The sequence below is a fragment of the Bombina bombina genome, chromosome 6, assembly GCF_027579735.1.
Source record: "Bombina bombina isolate aBomBom1 chromosome 6, aBomBom1.pri, whole genome shotgun sequence".
Classification (NCBI taxonomy): domain Eukaryota; kingdom Metazoa; phylum Chordata; class Amphibia; order Anura; family Bombinatoridae; genus Bombina; species Bombina bombina.
Window position 1 is genome coordinate 1,073,885,359 of NC_069504.1, and position 18,448 is coordinate 1,073,903,806.

Below are 18,448 nucleotides of genomic sequence, written 5' to 3' on the forward strand. Positions count from 1 at the left end.
CGCACAGTCGCACAATAAAAAAACAGCCATTACAAGTGGAGGAGGAGTTTGCAGTAACAATTAGCACTTATAAAATTTACCAGAGATCAGATGCCCCCAAAATCAGTTGCATCTTTATTTTTTAATAAAGTAACTGCACTTAGCAGTTTTTGGGGTTAAAGTTGGCAACTGTAGGGTCTTAGAAAAAAAACATCACTAAAAAGTGCCTTTATATTGCAGTCTATGGGAACTATGTGTTCCCTGTAAATATATATGTACACTCACCGGCCACTATATTAGGTACTGGGTTGGACCCCCTTTTGCCTTCAGAACTGCCATAATTCTTTGTGGCATAGATTCAAGAAGGTGTTAGAAACATTTCTCAGAGATTTTGGTCCATATTGACATGATAGCATCAAGCAGTTGCTGCAGATTTGTCAACTGCACATCTATGATACAAATCTCCCGTTCCACCACATCCCAAAGGTGCTCTATTGGATTGAGATCTGGTGACTGTGGAGGCCATTGGTGTACAGTGAACTCATTGTCATGTTCAAGAAACCAGTTGAGATGATTTGAGCTTTGTGACATGGCCATGGTGCATTATCCTGCTGGAAATAGTCATCAAAAGATGGGTACACTGTAGTCATAAAGGGATGGACATGGCCAGCAACAATACTCAGTAGACCGTGGTGTTTAAACAATGCTCAATTGGTACTAAGGGGCCCAAAGTGTGCCAAGAAAATATCCCCCACACCATTACACCACCACCTGAACCGATGATACAAGGCAGGATGGACACATGCTTTCATGTTGTTTATGCCAAATTCTGACCCTACAATCTGAATGTCGTAGCTGAAATCAAGACAGGGTAGGCTTCAGAACGAATTAAATGGGGGGGCATTCTTTTTTCACAAGGGGGTACACATTTAAAAAAACATTTATGAGAGTCAAAATAAGAGCAGACCTACATATTCTGCAGGAAAGTGTAGCTTCTGACTGACTTATCCCCCCCTATTAACATTTGTAGAATATGTGCTAAATCACTAGGTAAAATAATGAAGTCTAAATCCTATGCAGTGAACTAAAACAGAGCCATTAAACTTGAGACCCCCAGTGCAATAGCTCCTTAAAAACAATTCACCTCTTAATCACCATGATCCAAAACCCTTAAACTCATTCTTAAATCTCAATCATGTCCCCTAAACAGCCATGCACCACAAACCTCCCAATGCAATTTACCCCTTTGTTTGCAATAGCAGTGAGGATACTTGGTTTTCAGGTACTGGTAATTTTGTAGATTAGATTTAGCTATACCTGTTTCCCAATAACTAACGGATATCAGGCTACTTAATACAACCTATGTACTGTGAACCTATAAGAATATGATTGTATCATACAAGTCCATAAATGGCCACTGGCCTTCACCGACGCCCCAAATGCGCACCGCGATCCCAGGACCGACCTAAGATCACAGTGCACCCCCGAGGTGTCTACAGAAGCCGGCAGCAACACACAGACCCATATTCATATGATACTATCATATTCTTATCATGGTCTATTGTTTAAGAAAATGAGTAACTCACAATAGGTAAAATTAATAGGGTTAAAGACAAGTCCAAAAAGTCTCTAATTAACTTCCAATTCCAAATAAGAGGATAAGACACGGAGCTCCTTGCAGATGCAACCTCACAGTTCGGCAGCTAACTTCACCCCCAGCATGCAGCATTGCATAACAATTCATTATTTTATTTATCATTTTTAAAGCCTATGATCATATCAATATTTTTTGAGGGGGCACAGCATTCCATTTGGGTGGGCATTGCCCCCCAAAGCCCCCCCTTGGAGCCGACCCTGAATCAAGACGCATCAAATCAAGCAACGTTTTTCCAATCTTCTATTGTCCAATTTTGGTGAGCCTGTGGAAATTGAAGCCTCAGTTTCCTGTTCTTAGCTGGCAGGAGTGGCACCCGGTGTGGTCTCCTGCTGCTGTAGCCCATCTGCTTCAAGGTTCTATGTGTTGTGCGTTCAGAGATGATATTCTGCATACCTTGGTTGTAACGAGTGGTTATTTGAGTTACTGTTGCCTTTCTATCATCTCAAACCAGTCTGCCCATTCTCCTCTGACCTCTGACATCAACAAGGCATTTTCGTCCATACAAATGCCGCTCACTGGATATTTTCTCTTTTTTAGACCATTCTCTGTAAACCCTAGAGATGGTTGTGCATGAAAATCCCAATAGATCAGCAGTTTTTGAAATACTCAGACCAGCCCGTCTGGCACCAACAACCATGCCACGTTCAAAGTCACTTAAATCCCCTTTCTTCCCCTTTCTGATGCTCATTTTGAACTTCAGCAAGTCACCTTCACCATGTTTAGATTCCTAAATGCATTGAGTTGCTGTCCTGTGATTGGCTAATTAACAATTTGTGTTACCAAGCAATTGAACAGGTGTACCTAATAAAGTGGGCGGTGAGTGTATATGCGTATATACATATATATTTATGTGTGCATATGTGTAAGGCTATTGGCATGAGAACGAGGCTCCCATTGGAGCCTAAGGAAGTGCACCCTCATAAACGCTATGCTTCACAGCAATGTGAATGCGAGGTTGCGTTCGCATTGCGGCTAACTTGTAATAGCAGCGCACATTTGTGCTCCACTTGTAATCTAGCCCATAGTTATATACCAGCAGCAGTGCAGTGATAAAATGCTCTAACAAATTTAAGCACTTTCTGTTTGCACTTTTCTGTCCCTTTATGGTATGTTAAAGGGACATTCCAGCACAAACTACTTGGGATCTTCAGTGTGTGCATGGTGCCTGCGTTTAGAAAGCTACAAACGCAGTATACTTTTTTAAACATCATGTTTATTTCTAATTTGCTTAGTATACTGCTTCACTGAACTCTTCCTTGTCAGTGGCACAACCACGGAATATTCCGCTAGTCAGTAGGGCTCCTGCTACTTTTTTGTTTTGTTTTAAAGAACGTATTTTTCTTGATACATTTTACTGCAGCCTCTAAATATTATCTGTAAGTGCTGTAAATGTATGTTGTCCACACCAAATTGAGTCCTTTGCCTTTTGTAATAAGTGAAAGGTTGGCAGACCTTGTGCTAAATAAACACTGTCACACTGCTCCAAAATCTAGTCTGACCAGAGAGAGAAATTATGATATCTTATTTCCGGTAAGAAGTAAACATTATATAATTTGCGTATCAGTAACCATAAAAATGTGCATATTAGCTAGCACACAATCAGTAAACTATCCTAGTGTGCATATCAGTATACAATCCTAGTGTGCATATCAGTATATAATCCTAGGGTGCACATAAGTACACAATCCTAGTTTGCATATCAGTATACAATCTTAGTGTGCATATCAGTATACAATCTTAGTGTGCATATCAGTAAACAATCTTAGTGTGCATATCAGTACATAATCCCAGGGTGCATATAAGTACACAATCCTAGTTTGCATAGCAGTATACAATCTTAGTGTGCATATCAGTACACAATCTTAGTGTGCATATCAGTACACAATCCTAGTGTGCATATCAGTACACAATCCTAGTGTGCATATTAGTACACAATCATAGTGTGCATATCAGTACACAATCATAGTGTGCATATCAGTACACAATCATAGTGTGCATATCAGTACACAATTTTAGTGTGCATATCAGTACACAATCTTAGTGTGCAGATCAGTACGCAATCCTAGTGTGCATATCAGTACGCAATCCTAGTGTGCATATCAGTACACAATCTTAGTGTGCATATCAGTACACAATCTTAGTGTGCATATCAGTATACAATCTTAGTGTGCATATCAGTAAACAATCTTAGTGTGCATATCAGTACACAATCCCAGGGTGCATATAAGTACACAATCCTAGTTTGCATATCAGTATACAATCTTAGTGTGCATATCAGTATACAATCTTAGTGTGCAGATCAGTACACAATCCTAGTGTGCATATAAGTACACAATCCTAGTGTGCATATCAGTACACAATCATAGTGTGCATATCAGTACACAATCATAGTATGCATATCAGTACACAATCATAGTGTGCATATCAGTACACAATCTTAGTGTGCAGATCAGTACGCAATCCTAGTGTGCATATCAGTATGCAATCTTAGTGTGCATATCAGTACACAATTCTAGTGTGCTTATCAGTACACAATTTCAGTATGCATATCAGAAAGCCGGACAGATAGCTCAGCATGCTAAGGCACTGTGGCTGAGTTCTGGAGCAACCCAAGGGTTGCAGGTTCGATCCCCGGCGAGGTCCACTCAGCATTTCAACCTTAAGGGGTTGATAAAATGAGCAGCACCTTGAGACCCTTATGGGTGATTAGCCGTGCTTTACAGTACACAATTCTAGAGTGCATTTCAGTATACAATCTTAATGTGTATATCAGAATACAATCCTAGTGTGTATATCAGTATACAATCTTAGTGTGCATATCAGTACACAATCCTAGGGTGCATATAAGTACACAATCATAGTATGCATATCAGTACACAATCATAGTATGCATATCAGTACACAATTTTAGTGTGCAGATCAGTACGCAATCCTAGTGTGCATATCAGTATACAATCTTAGTGTGCATATCAGTACACAATCCTAGGGTGCATATCAGTACACAATCCTAGTTTGCATATCAGTATACAATCTTAGTGTGCATATCAGTACACAATCCTAGTTTGCAAATCAGTACACAATCATAGTATGCATATCAGTACACAATCATAGTGTGCATATCAGTACACAATCCTAGGGTGCATATAAGTACACAATCCTAGTTTGCATATCAGTACACAATCATAGTATGCATATCAGTACACAATCATAGTATGCAGATCAGTACACAATTTTAGTGTGCAGATCAGTACACAATCTTAGTGTGCAGATCAGTACGCAATCCTAGTGTGCATATCAGTATGCAATCGTAGTGTGCATATCAGTACACAATTCTAGTGTGCTTATCAGTACACAATTTCAGTGTGCATATCAGAAAGCCGGACAGATAGCTCAGCATGCTAAGGCACTGTGGCTGAGTTCTGGAGCAACCCAAGGGATGCAGGTTCGATCCCCGGCGAGGTCCACTCAGCCTTTCAACCTTAAGGGGTTGATAAAATGAGCAGCACCTTGAGACCCTTATGGGTGATTAGCCGTGCTTTACAGTACACAATTCTAGAGTGCATTTCAGTATACAATCTTAATGTGTATATCAGTATACAATCCTAGTGTGCATATCAGTATACAATCTTAGTGTGCATATCAGTATACAATCCTAGTGTGCATATCAGTATACAATCCTAGTGTGCATATCAGTATACAATCTTAGTGTGCATATCATTTTTTGATTTAGCACAGGCTAAATTTATTATAATTTTGCCTTTTTTAAAAAACACCTATTAGATTTAAAAACAAACAAAAAGGACCTCTACTATCCTACATAGAAATAGCAACAAATAAAGTATAAAGAAGTTTTTTCTTACCATCAAAATTTCCAGTGAACAAATAGATCCAAGTGACAGCTGGAACGAAAAGGAGTGTGAAAGAGGCTGCCAGGAACTTCCTCCTCCCCCTGCAGAATCCCAGCATTCTCTCAGACTTGGGCTATCCCAAAGGCCAATGCCGTTCCTATGCCGGGATCATCGCCTATTCTTCTACCTCCATGTTAGAATTCTGAAACATTAAACGACAGAACAATTAACAGACTATTAAAGTAATTTATATTTACACTTGTGTGTGTTTGAAGAAACATTACATTGAAAATGGTCTACATACAAAATAAATGTGTTTTTAAAACTGTTGCATTGGTAGTAAAATGTGCACTGTTTTACAGTCCAAACACATACTCCTTTAAAATCCTCCTAAAGGGACATGAATGTGCAAAAAGAAAATGCTCTGTGTTAACCATTTTTATTATTTTATTAATGCTTGCATATAACCATAAGAATAACACCTGCAAATAGTTTAAATACATAGTAAAGTCAATTCCTGAGCAACAATGCATTACTGGGACCTAGCTAAACACATATGGCGAGTCAATGATAAGAGGCATATGTGTGTAGCCACCAATTATCAGATAGCTCCCAGTGGTTTATTGATGCTTCTAAACCTACTTAGGTATGCTTTTCAACAAAGGTTACCAAGACAACAAAGCCACTTGGATAACAAAAGTAACTTCAAATGTCTCTTAAAATTGCTTGCTCTAACTGAACCATGAAAGTTTAATTGTATCCCTTTAAGTATGTAATCTTTTCTACAGTGGGCAGTTAGGGGAAGACATAAGCAAGCTACTACACTAATCAAGCAATCACCGAGTAGAATGTTGCAAGGTCAACATTTTGGCTCCTGCAGGGTGGGCATCACCCTCTCTAGTGACTGAGAGAAAATACCCCAATTACAGAGTTAAAAGGACATGAAAATTTTACATCATGATTCAGATACAGTATGCCATTTTAAAGAACATTCCATTTGACTTCATTCTCTTGGTATCCTTTTTTTGAAGGAGCAGCAATGCTACAAGTGGCATATGTGTGCAATAACCAATTAGCAGCTATCTCCCAGTAGGGCATGGCTGCGTCTGAGCCTGACTAGGTATGTGTTTCAACAAAGGATACAAAGAAAAGGAAACAAATTAGGTAAGAGAATGAAACTGGAAAGTTATTTAAAATTGCCTGTTCTATCTGAATCATGAATGTTTAATTTTTCTTTACTGCCTCTTTAAATTAAAGGAAATGTGTGCAAATTAAATAATACAATGACATTACAAAGTTATTTTGCTACGCACAATTAAACATCTTATGGGAAATAGCATTTTAAGCTCAATATCCCTTTAAATGAAAAGTCAAGTGCATCTATTTCCCAGCCCTGGAAGCAGGGGTTATTTGATCGTACATGGTGACAATCGATGGTGACTTGGTCACGTCCTAGTGGAAATATAATAATGTCAGCCAACTCTTCTGGCCTGTGATTGATTTGCTTATTCTTTAAGGATTGCAGTGGTTTCCTGTAATGTCACAACACAATATGAGCAATATCAACTGACTTGTAAACACGTTACATTGCTGAGTGATGTTTTCTTAATGAGTGCATGTAATATACCCTGAACAACAAACCCTCAAGAGATCCTTCACAGAAATGAGTACTATAGCCAACTATTCAATACATAAAGGGGTCATGTTCCTATTGTTAAGAAAGGTTTTTCCCTTGTCAAAACTGCCTGGTGTGAAGAGGCCTTTACTCAATATATAGGGAAATTAGAATTTGCTTGCTAAGCGAGTGAGAGCTCAGTTCGTTGAAAAATAAATAAAAATAAACTTCCGTTACTAGAAGATGATACTGAAAGGAGAACATAATCTCTTGCTACTTCTGAAAAATCAATCAAACACTGTATAATACATGGGAAGGGTGAAACAGCATCTTATATGTCACTATAGAGGGCCAGCTGGATTATTAAGAGCGTTCAAAATAACATTTTATTGTTATAATAAAATGCTCTAATTCGGGGCAGCATTTTATTATTGCATGAATGCTAATAAAATGCTGCCATTTATTAATATGTGGCAGACAATGTTCCAAGGCAGGGAACCTGTCCACCCAATCTTGCAGGGAACAAGGTAGCATACTTAGCATTACTCACACTAGAACTCCATGTTTATACACATAGATATAGTCATGCTTAGGAGCCACAACAATTCCAGCTCCTGCAACACTTTGTGCATCTTGTACACTCCCAAGATAGTCCTGAGAAGCACACAGCTATTTATTGACAGCTATGGCAATTTTTGTGAGCTTTTGTTTACTGTGTCCTCCCTCCCTAAGCTTCTATGGTGTCAAATGCTTTTAAAAGGTAGATTATCCGTTTTGCATCAACAATCGTGAAAGGAAATTCATTTTTTGCAATAGTAACTAACTTTAATTAGTGTTAAACCTCCTTAAGAGAGTACAAGAGGGAAGACTACCACAGTCTACACATCTGCAGAGTTGGTGCTATATCTGAATATTAGTTTTTCGTTGGTTAGCAGGGGTTCTTTTGTTCTAGGGGACAGGGTAATCAGTGAACAAAATAAACATAAAACAATATACTAATTTGCAAAATAAAGCTGTAGTTTTCATTGCAAAACTATTCTTATACATGAAGGTTCATAATTATGTAGTTTATTATTTGTGTTTAATGTCCCTTTAACAAAGGAAAGATACTGTTGAATCATCCAATCACAGTGAAATATATATATATATTACTCTGAACAGCTAGCAGGCAACATTTCAATTACATTATTGAATTATCACATATCAGTAGTGGTGCATATCAATGCAAGCTGAGAAATGCAATACAAATCGAGTTAAAGGGACACGAAACCCATACTTTCATATTTTAGATACAGCATGTGATTTTAAACAACTTTCCTTTTTAGGTCTATTATTGGATTTGCTTCATTCTCTTGATATCCTTTGTTGAAAGGCATAGCTAGGTTGGCTTAGGAGCAGCAATGCACTACTGGGAACTAGCTGCTGATTGGTGGCTGCAGATAAATGCCTCTTGTCATTGGTTCAGCTAGCGTCCACGGTCCTGTAAGTTCATTGTTCCTCCTTCAACAAAGGATGCCAAGAGAATGAAGCAAGTTTAATAATAGAACAATACTGGAAAGTTGTTGGTATTCTCTATCTGAATCATAAAAGAAAACAGTTGTCCCTTTAATGGCCTAAATTAATAGAAACACACAAAAGACTAGAAACGATACAGGTGTAGCCCATGTCCCCCTGTAGTGATGGCACTAATGACTGCAGGGCTATATGTGGCCCCTAGAGGGACGGGACTGGTGTCAATCAACCTCTGAGACCTCTCTAGATACACACCTGGTTCCAAGCAACAAGAAGTGAGCAGTTTCAAGACAGATGAGGTTCCTTTAAATATAATGGAGCGTAAAGGGGCATGAAACAAAAATATTTTCTTTCATGATTCAGATAGAGCATGCAATTTTCAACAACTTCCCTTTTTACTTCATTTACCAAATTTAGGGTTGCACCGATACCGATACTAGTATCGGTATCGGTGCCGATACTAAGTATTTGCATGAGTACTTGTACTCATGCAAATGCACCGATACTTAAACCGATACCTGCACTTCCTACCCATACTCTGATTTTTCAAACTGCATGCTCCCATTTCATTTTAAGCTGTAGTGGAGACTCAACTAAAAATGGTTCACTTCTGTTCTTCCAATACAAATTGCTGTTGTATTGTATTATTGTAAGAAAGATCACTGTACCTTGTTCAGACAAACCCCTGAAATACTGGGTAGTTAATAAACTGAGATTTCCAGCTCTGGCTAAAATGGCCCAAAATTATCTTTCTTCCCCATGCAGTAGTGCTGAAAGTGAGACTGTGCAGCTTAGCATTAAATGACATTACTGATAGCAGAAACAGACGTATAGCTGAACATACAGAGATGCTTCTGTTCCTTAAAAAGAACTTGCTACTAACTTTTCAAAAATTATTATAATTGCTAGATTGCCTGTTATACTGCTAGTTCTTCTCTTGCACAATTATGCTCAAAACAAACTGTACTCTGAGGAACATCCTTAGCTTATATAATTGCAGGAAGAGTGTTCATAGAAAAAATTAAGTTAAATCCTATGAACACACATCTTACAATAATATGACTAGATTTAGATTACATTTGATATGTAAGCTTTACCAATGCTCTGTTCACATTTCCAACGCAATAGACTTTAATGGAGTTGCACATGCAACGAGCATTGGTAAAGCTTACCAGTCAAATGTAATCTAGCCCATAGTGTTGTTCCCCATGTTTAAACAGTGCACTGGTATATTTTTTACTGTATTGCACTTTTGGTTGGTTGTGATATTACATTTGTTATTTATTGTTGTTATTATGAATATATTTTAATGTAATATTTTTATTTATAAATGTGTTCTGTGAAATTTCTTTGAGTTTTTACAACTTTGTGACAACAAGCAAATAAAACTGTTTTATTATTTCATAATATCTTTTGAGCTACAGTTCTTCATAATTATAAAGAAGCTATCTTAAATCATTAGTCTGTATTGTGCTTGGGACACTGTCACATGACATTAAAAAAGTATTGGTAATTGGTATCGGCGAGTATTTTGAAAAAAGTATCGGTACTTGTACTCGGTCTTAAAAAAATGGTATCGGTGCAACCCTAACCAAATTTACTTAAAGGGACAGTCAACACCAGAATTTTTGTTGTTTTAAAAGATAGATAATCCCTTTATTACCCATTCCCCAGTTTTGCATAACCAACACAGTTATAATAATACACTTTTTACCTCTGTGATTAACTTGTATCTAAACATCTTCTGACAGCCCCCTGATCACATGACATTTTATTTATTATCTTTTGACTTTCATTTTAGCCAGTTAGTGCAGTGTCTGCCACAATCCACGGGCGTGCTCACAATGTTATCTATAGGGTTTACCTGAACTAGCTCTCCCCTGCTGTGAAAAGCAAATACAAAAGCATGTGATTAGAGGCGGCCTTCAAGGGCTTAGAAATTATCATATGAGCCTTCCTAGGTATAGCTTTCAACTAAGAATACCAAAAGAACAAAGCAAAATTGGTGATAAAAGTAAATTGGAAAGTTGTTTAAAATTACATGCCCTATTTGAAACATGAAAGTTTTTTTTGGACTTGACTGTCCCTTTAATTCTCTTGGTATCTTTTGTTGAAGAAGCAGCAGTGCACTACTGGGAACTAGCCGAACACCGGATCAGCCAATAGCATGAGGCATATATGTGCTGCAACCAATCAGCAGCTCCTGAGCCTACCCAGATATCTTTATTAAACAAAGGAAATCATATTTAAAATTGCATGCTCTGTCTACATCACGAAAGAAAAAGTGTGGGTTTCTAAAGCAAAATTCTAATGTTAGAATGAATATTCCTTTGTACATTTGTTTTACACAACAGAATATTGATAACGAAATTTCTTCAAAATTCGAAAACAGAATGTTATTTTCGATTTTCGAAAGTTGCTTTCGATTTTGAATGTTCATAATGGTTCAAATATACACATTCGAATCCCATACATTCATTTGGTTCAAAATCGAAAGTAGAAATTTCGATTTTCTTAAATGAATTTGAAATCGAATGTTATAGTTAACAGAAAGCATACATAAAATTTGAATAGTCAAACAATATTACCGAATGTTAATTAAAATTTGAAAACCAATGTTCGAAATGTTTGATAAACATTCAAAATTCTATTTAAACAAATGAATGTATAAAAATTAGTTTTACATTTTGAATGTTGCAAAATATTCGCCCATCCCTACTCACTACTAACGGTTGTGATGAGGCTCCGGTACAAATCTGTATGAATTCTAAAAAATTCTAAGTTAAAATTGCAACACATTTTTCAGCAAGATACTAGTTTCCTAAACGTATTTTATTTCATCTAGACCACTATCTTTTTCTCTCATTCTTTTCAACAAGAAATGCTAAACCAAAAACAAAATAATGACCTGTTCTTTAATTATTTAACTAATTTAACATTTTTACTTGGTGTTGGATAAAGAACATCAAACCATAAATAATCTTAAATTATGAAAATGTAATGTTTAAAAAAAAAAGCTCTTTAGTATCGAGAGGACACACAAGTACCAGCTACGATGCTTTACACACAAATTAGCATTAAGTAGCAACACTTGAGGCTGCAAGAATTTCTTAAAAATAATTTAAGGGCGGCTAATATATTCCAAGTATAATTTCCTCTACAAAGAGATTCACCCATTCTGTGCAGGACACATTAGTACATGCTTTCCATGACAGCTTACAAATATAGGCAGTGATTATGGCCGATTTTTCTCCTAATGTTGCAAATGGGTTCCTGGAACTGTAAAATAAATAAATAAATAAATAAATAAATAAATATATATATATATATATATATATATATATATATGTACAGTAAATACAGACACACATATAGAAACATTTGTTTCTGGATGATATTCACGATAGCATGGTTCCTAGGTTCTTTTCTGCTCATGAGCTTACCTAGATAAACCTTTCAGCAAAGGATAACAAGAGAAGGAATCAAATGAAATAATAGAAGTAAATTGGAAAGTTGGTTAAAATTGTATTCTCTATCTGAATCATGAAAGGAAAATTTGGGGTTTCATGTCCCTTTAATGTGCCCACCTTACCTTGCATAGTCCACATTAAAAACAGATTAACAGTCACATTAATTGCCTATACACAAATTATGCAAAACTCCAGATTATGAGGTTAAAGCTGAGTAGAAAAAAGAATTTATGCTTACCTGATAAATTACTTTCTCTTGTGGTGTATCCAGTCCACGGATTCATCCTTTACTTGTGGGATATTCTCCTTCCAAACAGGAAGTGGCAAAGAGAGCACACAGCAGAGCTGTCCATATAGCTCCCCCTCTAGCTCCACCCCCCAGTCATTCGACCGGAGGTTAGGAAGAAAAAGGAGAAACCATAGGGTGCAGTGGTGACTGTAGTTTAAACAAAAAGGTCTACCTGACTTAATAGCCAGGGCGGGCCGTGGACTGGATAACCCACAAGAGAAAGTAATTTATCAGGTAAGCATAAATTCTGTTTTCTCTTGTAAGGTGTATCCAGTCCACGGATTCATCCTTTACTTGTGGGATACCAATACCAAAGCTTTAGGACACGGATGAAGGGAGGGAACAAGACAGGTACCTTAAACGGAAGGCACCACTGCTTGTAAAACCTTTCTCCCAAAAATAGCCTCCGAAGAAGCAAAAGTATTTTTAAAAGCCCATGTGGAAGCCACTGCTCTGATAGAATGAGAAGTAATTGTTTCAGGAGGTTGCTGGCCAGCAGTCTCATAGGCCAGACGGATGATGCTTTTCAGTCAAAAGGAAAGAGAGGTAGCAGTCGCCTTCTGACCTCTCCTCTTACCAGAATAGATGACAAACAATGAATTTGTTTGTCTGAAATCCTTAGTTGCTTGTAAATAGAACTTTAAAGCACGAACCACATCAAGATTGTGTAACAGACGTTCCTTCTTCGAAGAAGGATTAGGACACAGGGAAGGAACAACAATTTCCTGATTAATATTCTTATTAGACACAACCTTAGGAAGAAAACCGGGTTTGGTACGCAAAACTACCTTATCTGCGTGGAACACCAAGTAAGGTGAGTCACACTGCAAAGCAGATAACTCTGAAACTCTTCGAGCAGAAGAGATAGCTACTAAAAACAAAACTTTCCAAGATAAAAGTTTAATATCTATGGAATGTAAAGGTTCAAACGGAACCCCTTGCAGAACTGAAAGAACTAAATTCAGACTCCATGGTGGAGCCACAGGTCTATAAACAGGCTTGATTCTGACTAAAGCCTGACTAAACGCTTGAACGTCTGACGTTTGTGTAAAAGAATAGACAAAGCAGATATCTGTCCTTTTAAGGAACTAGCTGATAATCCTTTCTCCAATCCTTCTTGGAGAAAAGACAATATCCTGGGAATCCTAATCTTACTCCATGAGTAGCCCTTGGATTTGCACCAACAAAGATATTTTCGCCAAATCTTATGGTAGATTTTCCTGGTGACAGGCTTTCTGGCCTGAATCAGGGTATCGATAACCGACACACAGAAACCACGCTTAGATAGAATTAGGCGTTCAATCTCCAAGCAGTCAGACGCAGAGAAATTAGATTTGGATGTTTGAAAGGACCTTGAAGTAGAAGGTCCTGCCTCATTGGCAGAGTCCATGGTGGAACGGATGACATGTCCACTAGGTCTGCATACCAGGTCCTGCATGACCATGCAGGCGCTACTAGAATCACCGACGCCCTCTCCTGCTTGATTCTGGCAACCAGACGAGGAAGGAGAGGAAACGGTGGAAACACATAGGCCAGATTGAAGAACCAAGGCGCTGCTAGAGCATCTATCAACGCCGCCTGGGGATCCCGGGACCTGGACCCATAAAGAGGAAGTTTGGCATTCTGACGGGACGCCATCAGATCCAATTCTGGGGTGCCCCATCGCTGAATCAGCTGGGCAAATACCTCGGGTGGAGTTCCCACTCCCACGGATGAAAAGTCTGACGACTTAGAAAATCAGCTTCCCAGTTGTCTACTCCTGGGATGTGAATTGCTGAGAGGTGGCAAGAGTGATCCTCCGCCCACCTGATTATTTTGGTTACTTCCATCATTGCTAGGGGACTCCTTGTTCCCCCTTGATGGTTGATGTAAGCTACAGTCGTGATGTTGTCCGACTGAAATCTGATGAATTTGGCCGCAGCTAGCTGAGGCCATGCCTGAAGAGCGTTGAATATCGCCCTCAGTTCCAGAATGTTTATCGGGAGAAGAGCTTCTTCCAGAGACCATAAGCCCTGAGCTTTCAGGGAGTCCCAGACAGCACCCCAGCCCAACAGACTGGCGTCGGTCGTTACGATGATCCACTCTGGTCTGCGGAAACACATTCCCTGAGACAGGTGATCCTGAGACAACCACCAGAGAAGAGAATCTCTGGTCCCCTGGTCCAACTGTATTTGAGGAGACAAATCTGCATAATCCCCATTCCACTGTTTGAGCATGCATAGTTGCAGTGGTCTGAGGTGTATCCGTGCAAAAGGGACTATGTCCATTGCCGCTACCATTAATCCGATTGTCTCCATGCACTGAGCTACAGATGGTCGAGGAATGGAATGAAGAGCTCGGCAAGTAGTTAAGAGTTTTAACTTTCTAACCTCCGTCAGAAATATTTTCATTTCTACCGAGTCTATTAGTGTTCCTAGGAAGGGAACTCTTGTGAGGGGGGAGAGAGAACTCTTTTTGATGTTCACCTTCCACCCGTGAGACCTCAGAAAGGCCACTACAATTTCCGTGTGAGACTTGGCTCTTTGGAAAGTTGACGCCTGAATTAAGATGTCGTCTAGATAAGGCGCCACTGCTATGCCCCGCGGTCTTAGCACCGCGAGGAGGGACCCTAGCACCTTTGTGAAAATTCTGGGAGCAGTGGCCAACCCGAAACTGATAATGCTTGTCCAGAAAGGCGAACCTGAGAAACTGGTGATGATCTTTGTGGATAGGAATGTGTAGATACGCATCCTTTAGATCCACGGTAGTCATATATTGATCCTCCTGGATCATTGGAAGATTGTCCGAATGGTCTCCATCTTGAATGATGGGACTCTGAGGAATTTGTTTAGAATTTTGAGATCCAGGATTGGTCTGAAAGTTCCTTCTTTTTTGGGAACCACAAACAGGTTTGAGTAAAACCCCAGCCCTTGTTCCGCAATTGGAACTGGGTGGATCACTCCCATTGTATGTAGGTCTTCTACACAGCGTAAGAACGCCTCTTTCTTTGTCGTGTCTGTAGACAGACGAGAAATATGGAACCGTCCCCTTGGAGGGGAGTCCTTGACTTCTAGAAGATATCCCTGGGATACAATCTCTAAGGCCCAGGGATCATGTACGTCTCTTGCCCAGGCCTGAGCGAAGAGAGAGAGTCTGCCCCCTACTAGATCCGGTCCCTTGGGGGCAGCTGCAGGCTTCTTGGCCTGTTTACCCTTGTTCCAGCCCTGGTAAGGTTTCCAGGCTGCCCTGGGTTGTGAAGTGTTACCCTCTTGCTTCGCAGCAGGGGAGGATGAAGCGAGACCACTCCTGAAATTTTGAAGGGAACGAAAATTATTTTGTTTGTTCTTTGTCTTAAAGGATTTGTCCTGAGGGAGAGCATGGCCTTTTCCCCCAGTGATTTCTGAGATAATCGCTTTCAATTCAGGCCCGAAAAGGGTCTTTCCTTTGAAAGGGATGTTCCGCAGTTTGGATTTTGACGACACATCGGCCGACCAAGACTTGAGCCATAGCGCCCTGCGCGCCAGAATAGCGAAACCTGAATTCTTTGACGCTAACTTAGCTAGTTGGAAAGCGGCATCTGTGATAAAAGAATTAGCCAGCTTAAGGGCCTTAATTCTGTCCATAATATCCTCATATGAGGTCTACCGTGTGGAGCGCATCTTCCAGCGCCTCTAACCAGAAAGCAGCTGCAGTAGTTACAGGAACAATGCACGCTATAGGTTGGAGAAGAAAACCTTGATGAACAAAAATTTTCTTAAGTAAACCCTCTAATTTTTTATCCATAGGGTCTTTAAAAGCACAACTGTCCTCAATTGGTATAGTTGTGCGTTTAGCAAGTGAAGAAACAGCCCCCTCCACCTTAGGGACCGTCTGCCACGAGTCCCGCGTGGTGTCAGATATGGGGAACATTTTCTTAAAAACAGGAGGGGGAACAAACGGAATACCTGGTCTGTCCCACTCCCTAGTTACTATATCCGCAATCCTCTTAGGGACCGGGAACACATCAGTGTAAACAGGAACTTCTAGGTACTTGTCCATTTTACACAATTTCTCTGGGACCACCAAAGGGTCACAGTCATCCAGAGTAACTAATACCTCCCTGAGTAATAAGCGGAGGTGTTCTAGTTTAAATTTAAAGGCCAACGTATCTGAGTCTGTCTGAGGAACAACCTTTCCCGAATCGGAAACTTCTCCCTCAGACAGCACATCCCTTGCCCCCATTTCAGAGAGTTGTGAGTGTATATCGGATACGGCTACTAAAGCGTCAGAATGCTCATAATCTGTTCTTAAAACAGAGCTATCACGCTTTGCAGGTAACACGGGCAGCTTAGATAAAAATACTGAGTGGGTATTATCCATAACTGCCGCCAAATCTTGTAAGGTAAAAGAGTTAGACGCGCTAGAGGTGCTAGGCGTCGCTTGAGCGGGCGTCACTGGTTGTGACACTTGGGGAGAGGTCAATGGGCTAACCTCATTACCTTCTGTCTGAGAATCATCTTGGGCCACATTTTTAAGTGCAACAATATGATCTTTAAAATGTATAGACATATCAGTACACGTGGGACACATTTTGAGAGGGGGTTCCACCATGGCTTCTAAACACATTGAACAAGGATTTTTCTTGGTGACAGACATGTTTAACAGACTAGTAGTAAGACAAACAGGCTTAGAAATCACATTAATCAAGCAAAAACACACTTTGCAAAAAAAGTTACTGTGCCTTTAAGAAATAAAAAAGGCACACAATTTTCCAAAACAGTGAAAAATGCACCAAACTTTCTGAAATTTTAACAGTATGTACCTGAAGCATTGGTAAGATTGCACAACTAGCAAAAAAATTGATTAACCCCTTAATGCCCAAACCGGATCAATAGTAAGCTAACAGACCGGTTAAAACAAATTTAGCACCTTGCCACAGCTCTGCTGTGGCCCTACCTTCCCTTAGGAGTTGGATTTATGGGGGAAAAGCTTCTTATGGGTCCTCAAATTGTAGCAGGAGCCACCATGTGAACACAGCCTGAAGATCTAGTCCATCTAACTGCGCATCTGAGGCGCGAAATTGGGCCCCTCCCACCTTACTCCAGTGCTGTGAGGTCTAAAGAAACACTCCTAGGAGTTATAATATTAGCCATGTGGGTAACAACCCCTGAAAGAAACCCAAAAGGACCTTCTAAGTGTCTCAAAAACGATATTTATAAATAAAAACCGTTTGCCATAAAAAAGTGTCAACCCATAAAAAAGTGTCAACCAGCATAAATTAGCCCTGTAATGTAAGCTTGTAATTCCATACTTAGTCTCTGAATAAAGCTTACCCTTCCCTCATGGGGATCTTATCAGTCCTTTTCTAGCATTATCACAGTCTTGTCTAGAAATAAATGACTGAACATACCTTATTGCAGCCTAATCTGCAAACCGTTCCCCCCAACTGAAGTTTTCTTGTACTCCTCAGTCCTGTGTGGGAACAGCAGTGGATTTTAGTTACAACATGCTAAAATCATTTTCCTCTCTGCAGAAATCTTCATCCCTTTTCTGCTGGAGAGTAAATAGTACAAACCGGTACCATTTAAAAATAACAAACTTTTGCTTGTAGAACAAAAACTACAAATCTAACACCACATTCACTTTACCCTTCCGAGAGAGACCCTATTGCTTAGAGACGGCAAAGAGAATGACTGGGGGGTGGAGCTAGAGGGGGAGCTATATGGACAGCTCTGCTGTGTGCTCTCTTTGCCACTTCCTGTTAGGAAGGAGAATATCCCACAAGTAAAGGATGAATCAGTGGACTGGATACACCTTACAAGAGAAAAGGGAACTCTTTAAAGGGATATTTTATTGGAAGTATGATGTGCTCTATTTCACTAAAACATGTAATGTTTGCACTACTCTGCCTGGAACGCTACGTTTCACCCCTTAATTGGCAGCAGCAGTCACATGACTCAACCAATCACCAGTTGTGGTCAGCTTCTTAGTTATAGTGATTGCGGCTCTGCAGAATGACTGTACCTATGTATTTAACACCTTTGCAAAAATGACCTGCTCTTGAGCATTAGAGCTCTAACAACTTAGAGCAAGTCATTTTTACACTACAAGGTTCCTTTA

General features: G+C 39.5%; 1 protein-coding gene across 3 annotated transcripts in view; it reads right to left on the reverse strand.

The window, feature by feature from the left end:
* The window catches only part of LARGE1 (LARGE xylosyl- and glucuronyltransferase 1), a 1,302,608-nt gene that overhangs the window by 968,434 nt on the left and 315,726 nt on the right, over positions 1-18,448 (reverse strand). For all 3 annotated transcript variants that reach the window (XM_053718971.1, XM_053718973.1, XM_053718970.1), the window contains one exon: positions 5,497-5,686. In XM_053718971.1, the coding sequence (XP_053574946.1) occupies positions 5,497-5,602 (106 nt within the window). In that variant the 5' untranslated portion in view covers positions 5,603-5,686. The remainder of the gene's footprint in view (positions 1-5,496; positions 5,687-18,448) is intronic.